At 51.7% G+C, this 25,918-nt stretch overlaps 1 protein-coding gene across 10 annotated transcripts in view; it reads left to right on the forward strand.

Annotated features, from left to right (window-relative positions):
• The window catches only part of gcgra (glucagon receptor a), a 114,343-nt gene extending 110,288 nt beyond the window's left edge, over positions 1-4,055 (forward strand). For all 10 annotated transcript variants that reach the window (XM_073026340.1, XM_073026348.1, XM_073026346.1 and 7 more), the window contains one exon: positions 704-4,055. In XM_073026340.1, coding sequence (XP_072882441.1) covers positions 704-940 — 237 coding nt within the window. In that variant the 3' untranslated portion in view covers positions 941-4,055. The remainder of the gene's footprint in view (positions 1-703) is intronic.
• Positions 4,056-25,918: the final 21,863 nt, after the last annotated feature.

Consider the following 25,918-nt stretch of genomic DNA (forward strand, 5'->3'; position numbering starts at 1 on the left):
CCCTAACCCTCCCCACATCACCCCTACCCCTCCTACATCACCCCCTACCCCTCCCACATCACCCTCTAACTCTCCCCACATCACCCCCTAACCCTCCCACATCACCCCCTAACTCTCCCACATCACCCCCTAACCCTCCCACATCACCCCCTAACTCTCCCACATCACCCCCTAACTCTCCCCACATCACCCCTAACCCTCCTATATCACCCCTAACCCTCCCACATCACCCCCTAACTCTCCTACATCACCCCCTACCCCTCCCACATCACCCCCTAACTCTCCCACATCACCCCCTAACTCTCCTACATCACCCCCTACCCCTCCCACATCACCCCCTAACTCTCCCACATCACCCCCTAACTCTCTTACATCACCCCCTAACTCTCCCCACATCACCCCCTAACCCTCCCACATCACCCACTAACTCTCCCACATCACCCCCTACCCCTCCTACATCACCCCCTAACCCTCCCACATCACCCCCTAACTCTCCTACATCACCCCCTAACTCTCCCACATCACCCCCTAACCCTCCCCACTTTCTGTATCCATCACTTCCCTCCCCCTCTCCCTCTCACTCCGTACATCCAACCATCCCCGGCCTCGCTCCCCACAACTCCATCACTTCTCCCTCCACCTTCCCTCCCGGCCCCCACCTCCTCCCGTCCCCCGATGACACCCCGGCCTCGTCCCCCCTCAGGTGCAGTCGGAGCTGCTGAAGTGGTGGAAACGCTGGAAGCTGGGCAAGGACCTGGAGGAGGAGTACCGCCACACCTACAGCCAGCCGGCCCAGGCCCGCAATGGCAGCGGCAGCCAGGAGAAGCACCATCTGGTGGGCGGCTGGCCCAACGGCGTGGCTGAGAGCGGCCCCCGGGGCCCCCAGTTCCCGGCCGGGGCCGAGCACAAGGCACTGTGCCTGATGGAGAGTAACTGCTAGTGAGCGGTGAGCAGGACTCACCGCCGGGGTGTGGGGGCGAAGCCCGAGGCGGGTGGGGGCATGGCGTCCCGTCCGGGCTCCTGGCAGCGCCTTGCCGTTGGAGTGCGGTAGGACGCCGTGACACCCACCCTGCGCTGGTCTGATGGTGCGTCCGTGACGGGCACCCCAGCAAACTGAGGTAATGACGTCCGCACGCCGGCCCCCCCCAAAAAACGCAGGCGATCAGACAGAAAACTACCGCTTCACTGCCTCGGCTACAATCCTGCCCTCACAGGCCCGTCAATTAAAGCGTAATACCTTTTCCTCGGCGGACAAGGTTGCTTCAGACTTGAGCGCGATCCAGTGACTCACACCCCGCCCGTTACCTACCACACGGCTGCCGAAACGCAAAAGGATAAAGAAAAGCCCTTCACCCGATATAAGGACTGGTGCTTAATGCTGGTGGGCTCGATCTTCGTTTGCCCTGTGGACCTCTCCTCTTGAATCTCCTGCCCCTCCCTCAGGCAGAGGGAGCGCTTCGCCTGGGCGCTGGACGGAACACGAGATTATGCAGATGCTGCAGATCCAGAGTAATGCTGGAGGAACTTCAGGAGTTCTGATGTAAAGGGAACACAGTCCGACAGACTAGAGGACTGACGACCAGCTGGAAACGCAGCCAGGGGATTGGGGTTGGGAGGTTCCTGTTCAGATTCTGAGTAATTTATACTGCACCTTGAGACTACCGTGAAATGCATTGTTTGCATTAACAACTGACGTAACCCGAGGAAGCCCGCAAGTGGCGGCAGCGTAACAGGATCCTCGGCAGAACCACACAGAGCACAGCAAACCGCAAAGCCAGCCTTGTCCAAGCCTCCGACTGCAGCATGAGCAAGCTTCTCCGGCCTCCGGCGTGGCTCCGGACGCCGAGGGTTCAGCCTCCCCGGTGGGCCCACAGAGACTCTCAGCCTTTGGGCTTTGACTTCCGATCGACCTTCGATACTGGCCCCAGGGTTCGCTGATGAGGACCCGGAACACCAGGCCCCGGACTGCGGTCTCACCAGCGACGGGACCACGTTGAAACAGCAGGCAGTGCGTCCTGAGCTGCCCAAATGTGCCACCCTGAGTTAACCGGGTCTGACGTCAATGGGGCAGTGCCTGGCAGAGTCACCACTCCTGAGGTGCAGGCAGGTTTGGACCAGGAAACCCCTGCGAGACAAGGGGCAGAGAATACAGTGGCATAGTGGTTAGCACTACCAGCAACCTGGGTTCCATTCCTACTGCTGCCTGTAAGGAGTTCGTACGTTCTCCCCCGACCACATGGGTTTCCTCTGGGGGCTCCAGTTTCCTCCCACAGTCCAAAAACGTACTGGTTGATAAGTTAATTGGTCTTTGTAAATTGTCCTGTGATTAGGCCAGGGTTAAATCAGGGGATTGCTGGGCAGCGTGACTTGAAAGGCCTACTCCACGCTGTAACTCAATACATAAATAAACTAACGGGTTAGAGGCGTTCGCCCACTCCCCACACACCCGCCACCTTACCGTCCACCTTGGTGTCCAGAAACCCTATTGAAGTCCGCCCGTGCGGAATCTCTGAGTACGTAAACTCAAAGAGGACATTCTCCACGATCTGTGCAAATCCCAAAACACACAGACCTGTGGTTTTTAAATATCTCGGGTCCCCACAAGATGAGGATATGCGGACTCCCTCCTCAGGTAAAAGCTGTTTTAAAAAAAAACTTCAGCGGGGGCGCTTGAGGGGAAAATCCGCATTTAAACTTGCGTGGTAAATTTGCAGATTTACGGGCGTGCATGTGGTAGTTCACCCGTCAGCGCACGGCCGGGGTTATCTGGTGGCCATTCACGGACAGAACCTCTGTGCAATCTGCTTGTCGTTATCGCCAGCACTTGTAAGATGTTCTCTTTGACTGAGGGTGGGGGTGACACACAGCTCCCACCTCCCCCACCCCTTGATACAGAGTGGGGCCATTCTAAATACTCAGGGGCCACTTTATTAGGTACAGGAGTGGAGCTTGGCGAGGTCTTCTGCTGCTGTAGTCCATCCGTTCGAGGTTCGATGTGTTGTGCGTTCAGAGATGCTCTTCTGCACACCACTGTTGTAATATGGAGTTACTCAAGTTACTGTCACCTTCCTGTTCAGTCTGGCCGCTCTTCTCTGACCTCTCTCATTTACAATACGCTTTTGCCCACAGAACTGCCACTCACTGGATTTTTTTGGGGGTTTTTTGCACCATTCTCTATAAACTCCAGAGACCGTTGTGCGTGAAAATCCCAGGAGATCAGCAGTTTCTGAAATACTCAAACCTCCCCATCTGGCACCAACAATCATTCCACGGTCAAAGTCCTTAAAATCAAATTTCTTCCCCATTCAGATGTTTGAACTGCACAACTGAACCTCCTGACCATGTCTGCATGCTTTCATGCATTAAGTTGCTGCCACATGATTGGCCGAAGATATTTGCATTAACGAGTGTACCCAATAGAGTGGCCACTGATTGTAAGTTCAACGTCAGCTATTTTTGCTTCATTGTTATACAGTAACAGTTACCAGTGTATCAAAGGTGCAATGAATCCCGAATCGACAAATGTGTTTAAAAATAGCCCACAAAATCTATGAATTATTGAAGCTTATTTGCACAATTTAATTTATATAAACATGTAAAATACGTACATATGTTTGACATGAAGACTTTTGTATGTGAAACTCTCAGATCTTATCAAGTTGAGTTTATTATTTGTAGTTGAAGAGTGGTTGTTGAGCTCTACCCACCCCCACCTCCACCCCGCTCACCATCCCGCCATCCCGGACTCTAGAATCCAGGGCTAGTGTTCTCATACAGCTTTACTCCCCTCAAATGAGGGCCGCAAACATCCCGCAGCACCTCCAGCATGTTCGCCAGCTTCCTGCACTGTGGTGTTACGGCAGGTTTTCTGTCCAGCGTGCTCCCTCCTCCCTCAGCACACCCTGCCCCACCCCCTCTGTTCACACTCACACCACACGCGTTCCAGCTCAGCCCACCAGGGGCTTCACAGAGAGCGGGCAGCTCATCAGAGTGTCATGTTTCTGACCCGTGTACCATGTTTGCTAAAATAAAAAGAACGGGCGATCAACCAGAAACACGTGTGTCCTGTGCTGTCAACTTACAGAACCGGTCTGCATTTATACAGCACCTCTGACAGCCACAGCATGTCGTGAAGCACGTTATAGACCATGCACTTCCATCAGTGTGCACTCCCACAAAGGCTTCTTCATCGGTCAGTGGGGCTGGTGTTGGAGAGTGGACAACATGGGCTGGTGTGGGACAGTGGACAACGTGGGCTGGTGTGGGACAGTGGACAACGTGGGCTGGTGTTGGACAGTGGACAACGTGGGCTGGTGTGGGACAGTGGACAACATGGGCTGGTGTTGGACAGTGGACAACATGGGCTGGTGTGGGACAGTGGACAACATGGGCTGGTGTGGGACAGTGGACAACATGGGCTGGTGTGGGACAGTGGACAACGTGGGCTAGTGTTGGACAGTGGACAACGTGGGCTGGTGTGGGACAGTGGACAACGTGGGCTGATGTGGGACAATGGACAACGTGGGCTGATGTTGGACAGTGGACAACGTGGGCTGGTGTGGGACAATGGACAACGTGGGCTGGTGTGGGACAGTGAACAACATGGGCTGGTGTGGGACAGTGAACAACGTGGGCTGGTGTTGGACAGTGGACAACGTGGGCTGGTGTGGGACAGTGGACAACGTGGGCTGGTGTTTGAGAGTGAACAACGTGGGCTGGTGTGGGACAGTGGACAACATGGGCTAGTGTTGGACAGTGGACAACGTGGGCTGGTGTGGGACAGTGGACAACGTGGGCTGGTGTGGGACAGTGGACAACGTGGGCTGATGTGGGACAATGGACAACGTGGGCTGGTGTTGGACAGTGGACAACGTGGGCTGGTGTGGGACAGTGGACAACATGAGCTGGTGTGGGACAATGGACAACGTGGGCTGGTGTGGGACAGTGGACAACATGGGCTAGTGTTGGACAGTGGACAACGTGGGCTGATGTGGGACAATGGACAACGTGGGCTGGTGTTGGACAGTGGACAGCGTGGGCTGGTGTTTGAGAGTGAACAACGTGGGCTGGTGTGGGACAGTGGACAACATGGGCTAGTGTTGGACAGTGGACAACGTGGGCTGGTGTGGGACAGTGGACAACGTGGGCTGGTGTGGGACAGTGGACAACGTGGGCTGATGTGGGACAATGGACAACGTGGGCTGGTGTTGGACAGTGGACAACGTGGGCTGGTGTGGGACAGTGGACAACATGAGCTGGTGTTGGACGGTGGACAACGTGGGCTGGTGTGGGACAGTGGACAACGTGGGCTGGTTTTGGACAGTGGACAACATGGGCTGGTGTGGGACAGTGGACAACGTGGGCTGGTGTTGGAGAGTGAACAAAGTGGGCTGGTGTGGGACAGTGAACAACGTGGGCTGGTGTGGGACAGTGAACAACATGGGCTGGTGATGGACAGTGGACAACGTGGGCTGGTGTGGGACAGTGAACAACGTGGGCTGGTGTGGGACAGTGGACAACGTGGGCTGGTGTGGGACAGTGGACAACATGGGCTGGTGTTTGAGAGTGAACAATGTGGGCTGGTGTGGGATAGTGGACAACGTGGGCTGGTGTTGGACAGTGGACAACGTGGGCTGGTGTGGGACAGTGGACATCGTGAGCTGGTGTGGGACAGTGGACATCGTGAGCTGGTGTGGGACAGTGGACAACGTGGGCTGGTGAGGGACAGTGGACAACGTGGGCTAGTGTTGGACAGTGGACAACGTGGGCTGGTGTGGGACAGTGGACAACGTGGGCTGATGTGGGACAATGGACAACGTGGGCTGGTGTTGGACAGTGGACAACGTGGGCTGGTGTGGGACAGTGAACAACGTGGGCTGGTGTTGGACAGTGGACAACGTGGGCTGGTGTGGGACAGTGGACAACGTGGGCTGGTGTTTGAGAGTGAACAACGTGGGCTGGTGTGGGACAGTGGACAACATGGGCTAGTGTTGGACAGTGGACAACGTGGGCTGGTGTGGGACAGTGGACAACGTGGGCTGGTGTGGGACAGTGGACAACGTGGGCTGATGTGGGACAATGGACAACGTGGGCTGGTGTTGGACAGTGTACAACGTGGGCTGGTGTGGGACAGTGGACAACATGAGCTGGTGTTGGACGGTGGACAACGTGGGCTGGTGTGGGACAGTGGACAACGTGGGCTGGTTTTGGACAGTGGACAACGTGGGCTGGTGTGGGACAGTGGACAACATGGGCTGGTGATGGACAGTGGACAACGTGGGCTGGTGTGGGACAGTGAACAACGTGGGCTGGTGTGGGACAGTGGACAACGTGGGCTGGTGTGGGACAGTGGACAACATGGGCTGGTGTTTGAGAGTGAACAATGTGGGCTGGTGTGGGATAGTGGACAACGTGGGCTGGTGTTGGACAGTGGACAACGTGGGCTGGTGTGGGACAGTGGACATCGTGAGCTGGTGTGGGACAGTGGACATCGTGAGCTGGTGTGGGACAGTGGACAACGTGGGCTGGTGTGGGACAGTGGACATCGTGAGCTGGTGTGGGACAGTGGACATCGTGAGCTGGTGTGGGACAGTGGACGTCGTGGGCTGGTGTTGGACAGTGGACAACGTGGGCTGGTGTGGGACAGTGGACATCGTGAGCTGGTGTGGGACAGTGGACAACGTGGGCTGGTGTGGGACAGTGGACAACGTGGGCTGGTGTTGGACAGTGGACAACGTGGGCTGGTGTTGGAGAGTGAACAATGTGAGATGATGTTCAACAGTGGACAACAAGGACAGGTATTGGACAGTGGGCAACATCGCCCAGTTTTAGGAGACACGAGAGACTGAAGATACTGGGATGTGATGTAACAGAATTTTCTGGGGGAAGTCGGCAAGTCGAGCAGCACACGAGAAATGGAGCTGTCGGCATTTCAGGTCGAGTTGAGTTCCTGCAGCAGATTGTGTGTCATCCTCTGCTTTACTTACCCAGCTCCTTTTGACCCAGGATATCCGGGTTTTAAAATTAAGGTTTGCCCTCCCCCCACCTTCCCAAGCTCTCTCCCTCCTATCTCTTTTGTCTAACCTTCTCCCCATCTTCCTACACCTACTCTCTGCTCATTACCACCCTCACACACACACACACACACACACACACACACTATTTCCAGCTTCTGCTGCTGAAGCTTTTGTCTGTTCTCCACGTGTGTGAGTGTGTGTGTGCACGCATGCGCACATACATGCATGTGTGTGTGTGTGCACGCGTGTGTGTTTGTTAGATATACAGGTTATGTCCAAATGAAAAATGGCTGAAGTCACTTAGCACTTTCGTGCAAGGGTGTTCATTAGCTGTGTCAAAAATTAAACTTACAAAAATCGGTGAAAATAGCAAAAATAAAACTGCCAATATTTGCAAGAAGATATCTGGCTGAAAACACAATAAAGCTCTGGACTTATTGTTGTCCAATGGGAAGTCTGGCAGCACCGACCTCTCTCCTACTGAGAGCAATCAGCTCCTATCTTCCGGCACTAGGACATACCACCTTTAAATACCAACAGTTAATTTAAGTCTACACACGAATCAGAAGATGACGTCCTCCAGAACGTAGTTACAACCATATTACAAAAATAAAGAGAAATATCTTCCTTTAGTACAGTATACAAACAACGTCTACACATCCCCATTACTGAAGAGATGGCTGTGCTAGAGGCACCGTAAAGCCAACCCAAATGTGTCAGCTCGGTTTAGGGCCCATTATCAGAACGTGCCGGGGAAGACATTGAAGTGAGTAACTGTGGTGAACTAGATATACCTGTCTGGGCTGTGGCTCCTCCCACAGACCCCTCGTCCTGATGTCCTCCAGGGAGTACGGCAGGTTCCGGGCTTTAACGAAATGGTAAAATCGGGTGACCCCCGGATGGCAAAGATGTGCATGAAGGGCATACAACTGGTCGAGCTGTGCGCTAGCACACGCTCCCCGGGATAGGGCATCAGGGGGCTCATTGAGTCTGCCAGGCTGGTACAGGATATCATAATTGTAGGTGGAGAGTTCTATTCTCCACCGCAAAATTTTATCATTTTTGATTTTGCCCCGCTGTTGGTTGCTGAACATGAACGCAACCGAGCGCTGGTCGGTCAGCAAGATGAACCTTTTGCCGGTGAGATAGTGCCTCCAGTGCCTAATAGCTTCCACTATGGCCTGGGCTTCTTTCTCCACCGTGGAGTGCCGAATTTCAGGGCCTTGAAGGGTACGAGAAAAAAATGCCACTGGTCTGCCTTCCTGATTGAGGGTAGCAGCCAGCGCGAAGTCAGAGGCGTCACTCTCTACTTGGAAGGGAATGGTCTCTTCCACCACATGCATCGTTGCTTTGGCAATGTCCCCTTTAATGCAGCTGAAGGCCGCGCGGGCCTCGGCAGAGAGGGGAAAAGTGGTAGACTTGACCAGGGGGCGGGCCTTGTCTGCGTAATGGGGGACCCATTGGGCGTAATAGGAAAAAAAACCCAGGCACCGCCGGAGGGCCTTGAGAGTGGTGGGAAGAGGGAGTTCTAACAGGGGGCGCATACGGTCGGGGTCAGGGCCAATGATCCCGTCCTCCACGACATACCCAAGGATAGCGAGTCGGGTGGTTCTGAACACACACTTGTCCCTGTTATAAGTAAGGTTCAAAGCTTCGGCCACTTGGAAAAATCGTTGTAGGTTGGCGTCATGATCCGACCAGTCGCGACCACAGATGGTGATGTTATCTAGATAGGGAAATGTGGCCTTCCACAGTAACACTGACAGCAGAATGACGAGACAATGTTTATGTGTGTGTGTGAGGAGTGTCACGTTACCACCCTCCCCTCCTGCGGTGACAGGGCTTGGCGGCCGAGACAGGCAAGCTGCAGTAACATTTCCTTCCCCTGCTCTTCGGAGGACACAGAGTTTGAAGGGTTGGGAGCCCCAGGTACGACCGTGTCACTCTGGCGTTACGGTCCTTCGTGGTCTGAATCCACGTCAGCACTCTGCAGCCTGTGTAACTCCCCGTCGAGAAGGTACTTCCGGAGGTTGTCAAGGGCCCAGTCAATGGCCAGACGCTCCTTTTCCATGGTGGGTACCTGGCTTCCCTTGGGTGGAATTTTCGGCTCAGGTAAAGGACAGTTAGCTCTTCTCTAGATTCTCCTTGTACCAGCTCTGCTCCGATGCCTGCTCCTGAGGCATCCACCCAGACAAGGAACCATTTGTCAAAGTCCGGGCTCTGAAGGACAGGTGAAGAACACGTGGCCTTTACTGGCTTGTGAAGCGTCGTCATGCTGGCTTGTCCACGTCACTGGGTTGCTTACAAACCTCCCAGAGGCGCAGCCAGAGTGGCAAAATGGTATGATACTCTCCTACCAGACACAGGAAGGATTTCACCTCCTTGGTGTGAGGTCGCGGTCTGTTCAGGATCACTTCCGCTTCGTCCACCCGGGCTGAAACCTCTCTGTCTCCCAGCTGGTAGCCAAGGTATCTGCTTTCTCTTTTAGCACCACTCACATTTTTGTAGATTGAGGGTGGGACAAGTCCCCGAGGCCCTGCGCAGATGGCCCGGCTGCTCTAACCACGTTATCTAGGTAGGCTGCACTGCAATCCTCACTGACTTGGAGCGCCCGGCCCACCAGCCGCTAATAGGTTGCTGGCGCACTGTGAAGAGCAAAGGTCATCGCAGTGACCCAGGGGCGTGCAGAAGGTAGTACGGGGTTGTGATTGGTCATCTTAGGGAACCAGCCAATAGCCTTTACAATGGTCCAGTGTAGTAATGTAGTTTGCCCGTCCAATCCTTTCTAGTAGGTCACCAATACGGGGCATCAAAAAAAGAAATGGCGTTTAGTTCTGGAAATCAGTGCGTACCCTCAGGGTGCCATCTTCCTTGGGGACGATAACGATAGGACTGCCCCATCCACTAGCGGAAGGCTCGATGACTCCCAGCTCCATCATGGTCCAATCTCATCCTTCAGCTCCGGCACTCTGTAGCAGTGTTGGCGTAGTGAACCCCAGTCAGCTCTGCTCCTGATGGGATGTTTTAGGACCTTCGTCAGCCCTGGTCTCTGCTGGAGCGGCTGTGAAAAACCAGCACACACCCTCTGCAGCTCCAGAGACCGAGATCGGAGAGGTCAAATTTCCCAGGCCTCCACATCCTCCTCCGAGTCAGCTCCTTCTGGACCAGGAGAGATGTGCTGTTGGCAGGAGCCCTCCTCTCCTTCCAGGCCTTCAAGAGATGACTGTGAAAGGTCTGACGCTCTTTCCCCTTCTCTGGGCACAGAACCTCATTCTCACAACTGAAAATGGACTTGCCACTTAGCAAGGAGCTTACCAGGGGATGACGCTAAGAGTAACAGGACCTTCTTCTGCCCCTGTTCAAATTCTCGCTGCTGGGCCTGTTGGTCATACTGTGTCTTCTGGGCCTTCTGTGTGCCCTGGAGGTTAAGGCAGGCCTCTTCTCGGTACTGCTCCAAGACAGGCCCTGGCTTGCAGGATGTAATGGGCCTTCAGAGGCATCATCTGGCTCTTCAGCAAGTCCAGGGGTCTCTGTACCAGCCAACCACAGAAAAAGATCAAAAGGTGACAATCCAGTGGCTGCCAGGGGAACTTGCCTATATGCAAAAAGAAGAAATGGCAGCCACTTGTCCCAATCTTTCCCCGCGCCAGACACAGGTTTCCTCAATATGCTTTTCAATGTTTGGAAAGGCAGGGCATCGGGACCGGAAGCAGGGGTCAAGCCGATTCCTCTCTCGGTGGCACTGAGGATGTGAGACTGCTCCGCTGCGTGTCTGTGAGCTTCACGGCGATTTGCCCTGCTGTGTGATGAACTGAGACCGAGGCTTTGGGCCTACTCCGCTGTGTGATGAACTGAGACTGAGGCTTTGGGCCTACTCCGGCTGCTCCGGGCTCCGGGTCTGTGGACTCAACTTGGTTCGGAATGCTATTTACTGTTTGCAGGATTTGTGTGTTTATCCCTCTTTCTCCACGCATCGGGTGTTGGCCTTTTAAAAAATTTGTTTCTTTCAGGTTTCTTGCTTTGCGGTCACCTGTAATCGGATGAATATCAAGATTGTATCATTTATACATACTCTGATAATAAACCTACTTTGAATCCTTTTTGAACAGTGGGTGAGTAGCGCAAACTGGGCAAACTGGCTCAGAAGCAAGAAGAGGGTAATTGCAAGGCAAAATGCAGCCAGGGCTCTCTTCCCTACACAGACGCTTCTTAGTATGTAGGTTAAAAGCAGCTTCTGCAGAATTAGGAGAAGCTCTCCCGGAGAGGTGGAGTCCACGTGACTCCGGCACACTCACACGTGATTAAAAAGAAACAAGCTTCTGCGACTGTTCCACCGAACAGCCTCATGGTCTAATGGAACCTGCTCCCCCTCGAGTGAGGGAGAGAATGAGGTGTGAACCTGCCAATATAATTCTGTCTCAGTGGGAGGGGTGGGGAGTCTCTGAGAATTGTCTATCTGGGTAAATCACATCGGTGTCGTTTAGCGAGCTGCTGAAAGGGACAGACTTTACACGGAGTTGGCGGAATCGAATAAGCGAGTGGCTGTACCGAACGAGGGTTTCCTCCGTGATAGGCAGTGACAGAATGAGGAAGAATCGATGGGAGCTCCCGGGTCTTACTCAGTGAGGGGTGAGGGGGTCTTACATAACCCTCTGCGTACACCCCAGACATCTGAAGGAAGCACCAGGGGTTGTGAACCGTGGGGTTATTGGGGGTGGGGGTGGGAACTCGACACTCGCCAGAGAGGGGCCTGCTTGCCTCAGAAACCCTGCAGTAAGACCTCTGATTGACCAAGGTGGGGTGGGGTGGGAGTGGGGAGGTGTCACAGGGTCAGCTGAAGAGGGTGACCGAAGATCACCTTGAGGAAGAGGAACAGAGATTTGTTGGTTTGCTGGGACGGTCTTGACTTAAACATCTCCACTTTCTCCTCCAACCTCCAGTCTCCTCCCTCTGGGTAGCAGATTCTCCAATTACCTCTCCAACCTTCACTTCCATCCTTCTGGGGTAACAGATCCTTCAATTACCTCTCCAACTTCTCCCCTCCCTCTGGGGTAACAGATTCTCCACTTTCTCCAACCTCCACTCGCTTCCCTCTAGGGTAGCAGATTCTCCTCTTTTCCCTCCAACCTCCACTCCCCTCCCTCTGGGGGGTAACAGATCCTTCAATTCTGCCTCCAGCCTCCACTCCCCTTCCTCATGGATCCAATACATTCTGGGCCAAAAGAGATTTACCAGGCTCCCTCCCAGGGTGAGACAGTTGTCTTATCAAGGGAGGCTGCAGAAATTCCATCCAGCTCTCTCAGGGTGCAGAAAAGTGAGGGCTAATCCCATGTCACATCATGCTTCTTCCAACATGTTGGGCTGGGAGAGGGGGGAAGTCCCCTCCACTCCCACGTTTCCTGTTCCCTGAGTCCCAGACTGCTGGCTGGCATCCAGGGAGATTATCGTATGTCACATTGCCATTTGTGATTGGCCGTATTCCCTGGAGGTTTCGTCAAGTCCCAACAAAGGCTGTGGTTCTCACCCCTCCCCCACTCTCCCATCACTCCTGCGTCTGATTTATAACCATCAAGCAAGATGTTTTAACAGAAAACAAACTGTCCCTCAGGGATTTGCTAGAGATTTCCACCCTTTCAACATCATCGTGGCAAGGACATGCGGACATCTCTCAAGCAAACCGTGATGTGCCATGTGGGCGATCATGGTCTTCGTCGACCTCGAATCTGAAGACCCCCTTCACCCTCTTGTTCTTAGTCTTTTCTCTTTCCATGACCGTTCTTGGCAAATTTTTCTGCAGAACTGGTTTACCATTGCTGTCTTCAGGGCAGTGTCTTTACAAGATGGGTGACCCCAGCCGCTGTCAATACTCTCCAGAGATTGTCTGCCTGGCGTCAGTGGTCGCATAACCAGGACTTGTGATCTGCACCGGCTGCTCATACGACCGTCCACCACCTGCTCCCGTGGTTTTGTGTGGCCCTGATTTTGGGGGGGGGGGGGTGGTGGTGTCTAAGCGGGTGCTACAAGGGTGACCCGCAGGCTGGCGGAGGGAAGGAGCGTCTCACACCTCCTTTGGAGGAGATGTATCTCCACCCAGCAACTCCTCTTACAGTACAGGAGGTCAAACTTACCAAGTCAAGTTTATAGTCATCTGCACAAGTGTCTGCAGGCACAGGTGCGGTGGAGACCTGACTCGCAGCTGCAAGCCAAAAGCTGGATCTCTTCCTGACTTCGCCCTCCCTGCCTGCGATTCTGGAGCGCTGCGGGGTATCGGCACGGCAGGCCAGCAGCGGGAACGGAATCTGAATCGGGTTCATTGTGACTGACGGCTGTCATGAAACCTGTTTCCCTTGTGGCCGCAGTACAGTGCAATACATAAAAAGCAAACTATAAATTACTGTATTTATATAAATGAATTGAGCAGTACAAAAACAGAGCAAATTAGTGAGGTGGTGTTCATGGGTTCGTTGTCCATTCAGAAACCTGATGGCGGAGGGGAAAAGCTGTTCCTTAAACATCGAGTGTGTGTCTTCAGACCTCAGAAGGTAGCAATGAGAAGATGGCATGGCCTGGGCGATGGGGATTTTAAGTAGGGATGTTATCTTTCTGACGTGTCCTCAACATACTGGCAGTCTCCTGGACTATGTGATCTAGTCCAACGACTTGGGTCTCCCCAGTTCATCTGCACAACATCTACAGTCATAAACATCTGGTCAGAACTAACAAGTTCTGTCAACATAAGGTGCAGGATAAAATAATAATGCCTCTCTTTTAAGGGCTTTATTTATATCGGAAGCCTAAAATATTATTGGAGGCTGCAATTAAAATTCCACTCGTATATAAACATTGCTCTTTGTGCTTTTGCCTGGTAGCATAAATCATTCTGGACAGCAAGACGTGAGAATATGCAACCAGAGAGATACGAGGAATAAAACTGAGCAAAGCAAGAAATACTTCCAGTATCTTCAGTACGGTACATAGCACCCAGGTAGACCGAGAATCAGCAGACAGCCTGGACATGACCATGCCCTATTTTATCTCCTTTTCTTCCTTTCTCTCTCTCCCCCTCTCTCTCCCCTCTCTTCTTTTCTCTCTTTCTGTCTCTTTCTCTCTTTGTCTTCCCCTCATTTGCTCTCTCTCTCTCTCCCTCTCATTCCCTCCCCTTCTCTCCTTCTCATCTTCCTTCTCTCCCCTCTCCCCCTCTCCTTACCCCTCTCCATCTCCCTTTCTCTCTCTCCCTTTCCCATTTTCTCTCTCCCTCTCTCTTGCTCTCTCCCCCTTTCGTTCTCTCTCTCCTTCTCTGTTTATGTCTTTCTCTCTCTCTCTCTAGCCCCACCCATCCCTTCCCCCCCTTCCGCCAATTGCTCCGTTCCCTGCGCTTTCCCTGACCTGGACATGGTCACTATCCGAGCATGCTCTCCTTCTCCCTCATCCAAAAGATGACAAGAGTTCATCCTGGGGCCAGCTCCAAGCAAAAATGGATTTAAATGACTTTCCAGACCAGGACTTCTCCCTGTCTAATCCTCTTGCAGGAAGCCCCGTCTGAATGATGCACGGATCTTGTGACATTCTCGACTGAAGACTGCACTGGGACTCCTGCCAGAGGAGGACTTCACCCAATGAGACCCGTCCCCTCCCTCTTCTAGATGTGGAGGATCCCGTAGTAAACGTGAGGAAGAGAGGAATAACAGCATTTAAAATCCGTGGACCTGCAAAGTTTAGAGATAGAGAGGTTTATGGGACAAACTTAAGTAAATGGGACCACGAGTTGGGCTGAAGGAATCCTTACAGATTTATTATTGAACAGTAACTGTTGAATCATCTTGTGACATTCTCGACTAAAGACTACGCTGGGACTCTTGTAACATCTTTAACAGTAACGTCAGGAACTGTTAACTGCAAACTGTGCAAATGCAGATATAAATAAATAGCAATAAATAAAATACATAAAATTACTACAGTATTATCAGGCACCCTAGCTATATACTGTGTATGTACCTAAGACGTTTGCACACTTCTGAACAAGAAAAAATATCAATTATACAATGCAGGAACGAACGCACGCAGAACGAAAAGGCCCATTGCTGAACTCTTTATGGGGTTCGATTCCTGCTGCTGTCTGTGAGGAGTCTGCATGTTCTCGTCATGTCTCTGTGGGTTTTCTCTGGGTAATCCAATTTCCTCCCACCTTCCAAAGGTGTATGGGTTCGGATTGATGTTAGTAACCCTCGGGCTGGTGCTAGAAGTAGGGTGACACTTGTGGGCTGCACCACCCCCCCGCACTTCCTTGGACTGTGGGGATCGCTGACGCAAACGACGGACTTCACTGTTTATTTCAATGTACCTGCGACAAATAAAGCTAATATTTCATCTGCTTTAATCTTTTGTAACGTTCACAGGGTTGGTGTTCTAGGGTAGTGACTAGGATTGTGCCGGTTGGTCCAAGAACCAAATGGTTGATGGGAAGCACCGCACAGCAGCTGCTCCACGGGCACCAGCCTCCCCAGCATTGAGTACATCTTCAAAGGGCGATGCCCCTCAAAGGCGGCATCCATCATTAAGGACCCCCCGTCCCATGCCCCCTCATCTCATTGCTACCATCCCAGAGGAGGTACAGGAGCCTGAAGACACACACTTCACGTTTTAGGAGTAGCTTCCGTTCTTCCACCTTGAACGGGAGCACAGGAGATCCCGGAAATCCAGGGCAACATACGTAAAGCGCTGGAGAGATCCAGCAGGTCAGGTGGCATCCACGGAGGTGAATCAACAGTCGACGTTTCAAGCCGAGACTTACCATGAGCCCATGGACACTGCTTCACTATTTTTGCTATCTTTTTGCACTCATTACTATATATCTATGCTAGTGATGGAGAAGGAAATCTCTGATTTTAAACTTCCGCTGCCTTGCGGCCACACCCACCCATGGGAAAGGCTTCGGGGAGTAAACCCCGAGGAAGGAATCCGGAGCCGGGGTCCCTAAGGCAGTTCGATGTTGCTTACAACTTCACTCTGGCAATCTCCGTGACGACACTTTCGAGCTGTATCGGTGCTTGCCCTTCCCCTGGACTACATCAGTGACGTGGAGAGGGGGAACCCGCTGCACGGGCAACAGCCAGTTCTTCAAATCTTCCCGCCCGGGAGAGGACACAGTCCACCAGAGGCGCAAACCCACGATCCCCCGGGATCGACGGCTGCTGACTACTACTACTATGCCAGTGATAACGAAGGTGATTGTGATTCTGATGCTGGTGGTGACGGACATCTATACTGTACTACCAAACTTTGCTTAGGGGCTCGTACCAAGGGTGATACCATGACCCCGAGCAAATCCTGGCTGATGGGGAATGGGGTTCTACAGGTTAAGAGCTGGGTGATTGAGTGAGAAGAAGCCGAGGCAGAGTTGTTGACAGCACTGAGGAAGGATTGTGCAACTGGGTTTCCGCTGTACTATTTTAAATGATGTTTCCAAGAATTTGAAGGACAAAGTCTGCCAGCCTGGAAATCCAATTACTGACGAGTAGCTGAAGGTTGCGTCATGTGGTCCCTGCGTTTCATCCTCGGTGGAGGCAGCTTTTGCTCGCCCTCGCGAATGGCTCAGGTGTCCGCGCTTTCGCAGGTGGGGACGGCTCAAATCACCACAGTGCTCAGACTCGACGATGTCTCCGGGGGGCATCACGCTGCCTGAGCTGTTACTGGAGCTGGGCGTAATTCTGGGGTCTGCTGGCGTGGCCGAGGGTCCGGAGGAGGTTCGCGAGAATGACCACGGGAATGGAGGAGTTAAGATATGAGGAGCGTTTAGTGGCTCTGGGTCTGTGGTGCCTGGAGATTAGAATGAAGGGGGATCTCACTGAAACCTGCCGAATGTTGACGGGCCTAAATAGAATGGAGTACAGTCCCTCTGGCCCACACTGTCGTGCCGACCTATCAATCTATTTATTTATTCTTACATGTTTCTTATTGTAACTTACAGCAATTTTTTATGTATGTCACTGTACTACTGCCAAAAAACAACAAATTTCACAACACCTCATTCGTCCTGCTAAACCAGATGCTGATTCTGAATCTTCTTTGGTTCCACTGAAGGGCCTGTGTCCGGGGCAGCACAGTGCGACTCTTTGATTCCATGACACAATTGTGATGTTCGTTGAGAAGAAAGACTGGATTTCTTTATCGCATCTGCATTGAAACATACCGCGAAATGGCTCATCTGCGTACATAAACACAAAAAGATTCTGCAACTACTGGAAATCTGGAACAACACGCACACAAAATGCTGGAGGAACTCAGCAGGTCAGGCAGCTTCTATGGAAATGAAGAAGGGTCCCAGCCCGAAATGTCGACTATTTATTCATTTCTTTAGATGCTGCCTGGCCTGCTGAGGTCCTCCAGCATTTTACGTGTGTTGCTTAGGGATAAACGGTTGACATTTTGGGCTGAAACCATTCAGCAGGACAGTCGACTTTTCAGGCTCAGACCCTTTCAGCTGAAGCATCAACTGTTTGTTCGTTTCCATGGATGCTAGCTGACCTGCCGAGCCCCTCCAGCGTTTGAGTGTGTTCATCTGTGTACAAACTCCTTATGGACAGAGGTGGGAATTGATCCGCCACTGGCTACGCTTTCCGCGCTGCCCCATTGTTCTCATTGAGAACCTTGCATTGGGAGCACACGTTGGCAGAGGTAAGGTGAGGCGTGGGGGCTACCTCCTCACAAGCCACCACCCTCCAACTAGCTGGTGCAAGAGTCCACAGTTCCCACTCGGCCCACCAACCCAACCCAGAATCTACAAGTGCGGAGTGAGGGCAAATCACCCTGATTCCGAGGGAAAGGTAGGATGTAGCACCGAGAGGTGCCAGGATCTATGTAGTCCAGAATTAGTCACAGTGTCAATTGGTATCATAGAGTCATAGAACACTACAACTCAGATACAGCCCTTCAGCCCATCTAGTCTGTGATGAGCCATTAGTCTACCTAGTCCCATCGGCCTGCACTCAGACCATAGCCCCCCCCATCCACATTTCTCTGAAGTGTTGAAATCCACCATTTATGTTGGCAGCTCGTTCCTCACCTCCACCACCCTCTGAGTGAAGAAGTTTCCCATCAGGCTCCCCTAAAACATTTCACCTTTCACCCTTAACCCATGACCTCTGGCTGTAGTCCCACCCAACCTCGGTGTGAACAGCCTGCTTGCATTTACCCGATCTATACCCCTCATGATTTTGTACACCTTTAACAAATTTCCCCTCCCCCTTCTCCTACATTCCAGGGAATAAAGTCCTAATCTATTCAACTCAGCCCGTATCAGTTCAACCTCTTTGCATAGCTGCCTAAGTCACTAGTTAGAGTCATCACTGGGATTACCAGAGTAACGCTCACAAAGTGCTGGAGGAACTCAGCAGCTACAGAATCTCTTGTGTTTCTCTCATTATCAGCTCTACGTTGCTGCCACTGGCTGTGAGGAGTGTGTATAGTCTCCCCGTGACCACGTGTGTTTCCCCAAGTGCTCCGGTTTCCTCCCACATTCCAAAGACGTACAGATTAATAGGTTAATTGGTCACATGGGAATGGTTGGGAAGTAAGGGCTGGAAAGGGCCTGTACTGGGCTGTATCGCTAAACAAAAGGGAACTGCTAAAGAATTATCGGTTGGAAAACTTTGGGGCTTTTTTTTTCTGGTAAGTTCCTAAAAGTTGGATCCTTCTTGTGAAGTTCTTCGAGTAAAACTTCTGGTGAAGATGGCACCGAGCTGCAGTCTCCGTCGTGGTTGTGGCTCAGGTATGGATGCTTGTTAGGTTTGTAGGGATGGTTTTAGGGACAGGTTAGTGTTTATGGACAGGGGTGTGGGTGAGTTCGATGTCAGGGCCGAGTCTAGGCCTCTGGTCTGTGCAAAGGCGAGTGACATGGACGCAGAATGAAGGATATCAGTGGTTGATGAGGGCCAGTGACCCCCTACCCCGGGTCAGTGAGGCGATGGCGGGCTTCAGGATTGGAGTTCCACGTGGGCAGGCGGTGTGAGGGCCGGTGAGCCCATAGGTACACGGGCTGGCAACACCAGAGCTTGAGGCTTAGTGTTCAGGGTCCTGAACACTGGCGAGTCTGGAGTTTGAGGTCCTTCATCCAGAGTCTCACTCGTCATCATCAGCAGATCCTGGAGTTGATCCTGAAAATGAGGCCCGACGGCCAGAGCCCCAAGCCTGAGATTCCCTGGAGGTCCACTGGGGAAGTCTAAGACCCAGTGTCTGTGAGCCCAGGTCCAATGGAGGCCAAAGGTGGCCTGTACTGCGGTTGGCGGAGTGAGTGTGTGTCTGTGTCTGTGTGTTTGGGGGGAACGGGGCTTGTTTTGTTGTGTTCAGCTGTTCTGCTGAGCATTGTGGGATTGTTTTGTTGTGTTCAGCTGTTCTGCTGAGCATTGTGGGATTGTTTTGTTGTGTTCAGCTGTTCTGCTGAGCATTGTGGGATTGTTTTGTTGTGTTCAGCTGTTCTGCTGAGCATTGTGGGATTGTTTTGTTGTGTTCAGCTGTTCTGCTGAGCATTGTGGGATTGCTTTGTTGTGTTCAGCTGTTCTGCTGAGCATTGTGGGATTGTTTTGTTGACTCTTGCGGGCTGCCCCCAGCACACCGTTGTGTGTGTTGGTTGTTGACACGAACAACACACGTCACTGTGTGTTTCAATGCGCACGTGATCGATAATCTTGAATTTGAAGCTGAAAAGGGAGATCCAAAAGCAGGAGGGGAAAAAGGGACACAGAATGAACCCAGGAGAGTGACAAGTGTCATTTGGAGAGGGAGAGGCTGCTGTGGATGAATTCTGCACACGGATTGTCACTCGCAATGAAAACTGAACAGCAGTCTTGAGCTAGAACTTCCCACCCAGGCGTGAGGAGTGCTGTCAATTAGCGGTGAGTGCCAGCCATTGTCAAGAGTAAATATCATTATTTCACAGTGTCAAGGCTAATGCGTTTCATCCTGAGTTACCATGGAGACAGCAGATTCCACCCAATGTCTTTATCCATTCGGGTAGGTTACACAAATCCATTGTCAGACTCTCCTGAAAGTGACTCCCCTCACTGTCGGATAACAAGGCTTCCTGAATTCCAACAAAATCCTGGCACATAGGAAGCTCTACAGCAGGTTGTTAAAACTACCCAATCCGTGTCTGGCACCAGCCTACCTGCCTCAAGGGTATATCTACAGAGGGATATGGGGCCAGTAGCATCATAAAGGATCCTACACACCCTCCTCATGGACTGTTCCTCCCACTCCCATCAGGGAGGAGGCTACACCAGGGCCACCAGACTCAAAAATAGTTACTTCCCCTAAGCCGTCAGGCTGATTAACACCTCCACCCGTTGACCTATCTCCCTCCTCCACCATCCCAACACAGCCTAGTGTCACTTTATGTACACGCAATTAGTCTATGTACTCAAACAAGCGAGAATCTGCAGACGCTGGAAATCCGAGCACCACACACCGAACGTTGGAGGAACTCAGCGAGCCAGGCAGCATCGATGGGAAAGAGCCAACATGACGTTTCGGACAAAGACTCTTCTTCAGGTCCTCTCACTCAAAGTCAGCGAGCCACAAAGGTGAGCCAGTCCTCGCCAGGGGATCAGAGGTGGAGAAGATGAGCACTTTTAAATTCCTCGGTGTTATCACTTGAGAGGACCTGTCCTGGGCCCAGCACGTAATCTCCATGACAAAAGAAGCACAGCAGCGCCTCGAACTTCTTAGAAGTTTGTGAAGATTCAGCACGTCATCCGAAACTGACAAACTTCTGTAGACGTGTGATGGAGAGTATATTGACTGGTTGCATCGTGCCCTGGTATGGAAACACCAATGCTCTTGTACGGTAAAGCCTACAAAACGTAGTGGATACGACCCAGTCCATCGCGGTAAATCCCTCCCCACCACTGAAGACACCTACACTCAGCACTGTCGCAGGAAAGCAGCATCCATCATCAAGGACCCCCACCACCCAGGACTTGCTCTCTTCTCACTGCTGACATCACTGAGACTCTTCCAGCGTAGGAGTCTCAGGACTTACACTGAGGAACTCGGAGACAGTTCTTACCCCTCAGCCATCAGGCTCTTGAACCGGGGGGGGGATAATGGCAGTGGAGACTCGATGGGCCAAATGGCCTAATTCTGCTCCTATGTCTTCTGGGCTTATAACAGCGCGAGAGGTAATGATTAGCTAATCCGACAGTTCTAGCAGCAGACTATCCAAACCAAGGCAATAATGTCCAGTTGATGCAGAAATACAGTAGCGTTTGCAACTGTTCGAACCTTCAGGCTGAGCTAAATCACTCACAGGGAGCAGATGCTTCAAGCCAGGTGAACAGTCACGCAATGCACCAAATCAGAATCAGGTTTATTATCACTGACAAGTGTCCTGGAAGCTCTCACCCTCTGGCAGCAGTACAATGCAATACATAATATGCTATAGGTTACGATGAGAATTGTGTGTAAGAAACAAATAAACAGTGCAAGAGGAGTGAGGTAACGTTCATGGGATCATGAACCGTTCAGATGGCGGAGGGGAAGAAGCCATTCCTAAAACACTGAGTGTGTATCTCCTGCAGCTCCTCCGAGATGGTAGCAATGAGAAGAGGTAAAGTGATGCGGGGGCGGGGGGGGGTGCTTAATGATGGATGCCACGTCTTTGAGGCTTTGCCTTTTGAGGGTGTCCTGGATGCTGGGGAGGCTAGTGGCCATCTTGGAGCTGACTGAGTTTCCAACTTTCTGCAGCTGTTGCCGATCCTGTGCCGTGGCCCCTCCACACCAGGCGGTGATGCAGCCCGTTAGGAAGCTCTCCATGAGACATCTGTAGATATTTGGTGATTTACCAATTCTCCTCTATAACTCCTAATGAACTATAGCTGCAGTCACGCCTTCTTTATAACCGCATCAATATGCTGAGCCCAGGGTAGATCTCCAGTGATGTGGACCCCCAGGATCACTCTTTCCACTGCTGATCCCTCGATGAGGACCAGAGTGTGTTCCCTCGGCTTCCCCTTCCTGACATCCACGATCAATTCCTCGGTCTTACTGACGTTGAGCACAGGGCCGTTGTTGCGGACTGATCTGTTCACCTCAGTCACAGAACCCTTTCCGTTTCAGTGTGCAAAGCGGAATTAGACCTAAGACTGGGGTGACGCAGGTTCAATCCCAGCCTCGGGCACTGTCTGTGTGGAGTCTGCACGTTCTCCTCTGTGAACTCGCGGGTCTCCTCCCGGTAGTCCACTTTCAACCCCTGACCCAAGGCAGGTTAATTACCCTACTGTGTAGGTAATTATGAAACAAGCTGCCAGAGGAAGTGGTTGAGGTGGGCAAGGTAACAAAATGCAGAAGGTGCCTGGACAGGTCCCAGCAAACCGAGCAGGAGATGCCCTGAGCAACCCTCTGCCCTGCGTACCAGGTGACCGCAGATCGGGAGCAGGGGGCTGAAGTGTAACCAGAACTTGAGCAGCGGCCACTCCAGGTATTTAAATACACACGTGGCCACAGGAGGGACAGGAGCTGCGTAGTCAGAGAAGAGACTGAAAACCCCGTTCCACAGCACAGCTCTGTGCAACACTTCAACTATCACTAGACTTAAAGGGGTAACAGGATTAAACGAGCAATTATAGTCCAGAGGACTCATTTGGGATCTGTGCAGTATTTACCTCTGAGCACTGATACTGACTGTCTCTGCTACCCCCACGTTGGTGATTGTGGCATCTTGCAATGCACAAAATAGGCCACAGTGGCGGGGCAGCATGGTGGTGGTTAGCACGAGGCCAATACAGTGCCGAGTTCAATCCTGCCATTTATACCACACGCTGCACCCGCAAAGCTAACAGCATTGTGAAGAACCCCACGCACCCCTCACACAAACTCTTCTCCCTCCTGCCATCTGGGAAAAGGCACCGAAGCATTCGGGCTCTCACGACCAGACTGTGTAACAGTTTCTTCCCCCAAGCTATCAGACTCCTCAGTACCCAGAGTCTAGTCTCACACAGACAGACAGACAGACAGACACACACACACACACACAGACACACAGACACACACACACACACTCACACTCACACACACACACACACACACACACACACACACACACACACACACACACACACACACACACACACACACACACACACACACACACCACTCCCTTTGTAATTTTTGTTCATTTCTTTCTCAATTCCTGCTAAAACATTGTTTACATTTATATTTACATTATTTATTATTATATTGTAATTTTCCCTTTACTGTGCCTATTGTCTTGTTTATTAATTATTGTACTGTCTTGCACTGATTTGTGCACTTTATGTAGTCCCGTGTAGGTCTGAAGTCTAATGTAGTCTTGACGAAGGGTCTCGGCCCAAAGCGTTGACTGCTCGTTTCCATGGATGCTGCCCGACCTCCAGCGTGTTGTGCGTGTTGTTTTGACCACAGCATTTGCCGTGTATTTTGTGTTTAATGTAGTTTTGTGTTGTTTCATGTAGCACCAGGGTCCTGGAGGAATGTTGTTTTGTTTTTACTGTGTACTGTACCAGCAGTTTATGGTCGAAATGACAATAAAAAGTGATTTGACTTGACTAAGGAATTTGTACCCTCTCCCAGCAACTGCACGGGTTTCTTCCGGGTGCTCTGGTTTCCTCCCGCGTTCCAAAGACACACGGGTGTTTTTACATGTTTTATACATGTTACATGTCTCTACCAAGGGAGGTGTAAGGTGCTCCTTCCCTCCGCTAGCCTGCAAGTCACCCTTGGGCAAGGTGTAGCACCTGCTTAGCCCCTCCGGCCCCTCTCAATCAAGGTGACGTGAAGCCATGGGGGCAGGTGGCGGATGGTCATATAAGCAGCCGGTGCAGATCACAAGTCCTGGTTATGCGACCACTGACACCAGGCAGACAGTCTCTGGGCTTATCATTTTCCCAAACGATCAGCGATTACAAACGAGCCTTTAAACTATCCGCCTTGCGGCCCGTCGTCCGAGCATTGTTCCAGGCGTTGTTTCTATAAAGTGCACTTTATTCTCTGCCCATCAGAAACGTCCACCTGCACTTCACACCGCTGCGCTTCCAAATCACACACTCTGCCCTGTAAACCTCCAGCGGTCGTCCGAACCGGTCCCCAGGCAACGGCCAATTGTCCAGCCCTCAGCATGGCACGATCCAATTAGCTGTATCCGATTCGATCACTGACCTGAGGCTGAACGGGGAGGGGGGATGGGGGTCAAAATCAGACTCAGGTTTGTCATCACTGACATACTGTACTAGTGAAATTTGTTGTTTTGCAGCAGCAGAACAGTGCAATACGTAAGAACTATAAATTACAGTAAGAAATATATTTAAAAATAAATTAAATTAGCAGAGCAAAAAGAGAGTAAAAGTAGTGACGTTGGCTCATTTTCTGTTCAGAAATCTGAAGGCGGAGGGGAAGACGTTCCTAAAACATCGAGTGTGAGTCTTCAGGCTCCTGTACCTCCTCCCTAATGGTAAGAATGAGAAGGAGGCAGGTCCTGGGTGATGGGGGTCCTTGCTGATGGATGCCACCTTTTGGGGGCATTACCTTTTGAAGGGGGTCCTGGAAACCAGGGAGTCTCCTGCCACGATGGAGCTGGTTGAGTTTGCAACCTTCTACGGACTCTCTGGTTGTGATGGACGGAATATAAAAGATGAATTGTACAGCGATGGTTGCTGGGTCCTCACACACTGAGCCAGTTCCCACATGATGTCTCTGTGCTATGAATTCAATTTCCTTTCTTCCTCCTCCCCATTGTTCCTTTCACTCCCTCATTCTCTTCTTCTTGTTTTCTTTCATTCATTTCTATTCACTTTTTCTCTGCCTCCTCCCTCGATTCATTCCCTCCCCTACGGGCCTCATCTTCTCATCGTCCAGCTACCTTCTCTCACAGCCACACACTGTGGAAACAGGCCGTTCGGCCCACCCTCCATGCCAACCAAGATGCTCGCCTAAGCTGGCCCATTTGCCCACGTTTAGCCCATGTTCCCCTCATCCAGGGTTTCCCCAACTTCGGTCCACAGACCTCACGGTTAACGGTAGAGGCCCCGGCATAGAAATGGTTGGAGCCCCTGTACCTCTCCAGGTGTCTCAACCGCTTCCTCTGGAGGCTTGTTCCGAATGCAGTGTGTACCACCCTCAGATTCCATAATCATGAACCCGTCAACCTCCATGCCTAATGACTTGGCCTCCATTATCCTCTGTGGCAATGAATTCCACAGATTCACCATCCTCTGGCTAAAGAAATTCCTGCTCAACTCCGTTCTAAAGGGGCGTCCCTCTATTCTGAGGCTGTGTCATTGCACATGTAACACAGAAATGTACATCAAGGAGGCGTGTGTGTGTGTGTGTGTGTGTGTGTGTGTGTATATGGGGGGGTGTGTCTGTATGTATGGGTGTGTGTGTATGTGTTTGTGTGTGTGTGTCTGTGTATATGGGTGTGTGTGTATGTGTGTGTGTCTGTGTGTATGGGTGTGTGTGTATATATGGGTGTGTGTGTGTCTGTATGTGTGGGTGTGTATGTATGTGTTTGTGTGTGTGTGTCTGTGTGTGTGTGTCTGTGTGTGTGTGCATCTGTATGTATGGGTGTGTGTGTGTGTGTGTGTGTGCGTCTGTATGTAAGGGTGTGTATGTGTGTGTGTGTCTGTCTGTCTGTGTGTATGGGTGTGTGTGTGTGTCTGTGTGTCTGTGTGTATGGGTGTGTGTGTCTGTATGTATGGGTGTGTATGTATGTGTATGTGTCTGTGTGTGTGTGTGTATGTGTGTGTGTGTGTGTGTGTGTGTGTGTGTGTGTGTGTGTGTGTGTGTGTGTGTGTGTGTGTGTGTGTGTGAGAGAATGGGTGTGAGGGATTGAAATATATAAACAGAAATTTCCAGGAAGACTGGGATGTTTGGGG

Source organism: Hemitrygon akajei, chromosome 22 (genome assembly GCF_048418815.1).
Source record: "Hemitrygon akajei chromosome 22, sHemAka1.3, whole genome shotgun sequence".
NCBI classification, from domain to species: Eukaryota; Metazoa; Chordata; class Chondrichthyes; order Myliobatiformes; family Dasyatidae; genus Hemitrygon; species Hemitrygon akajei.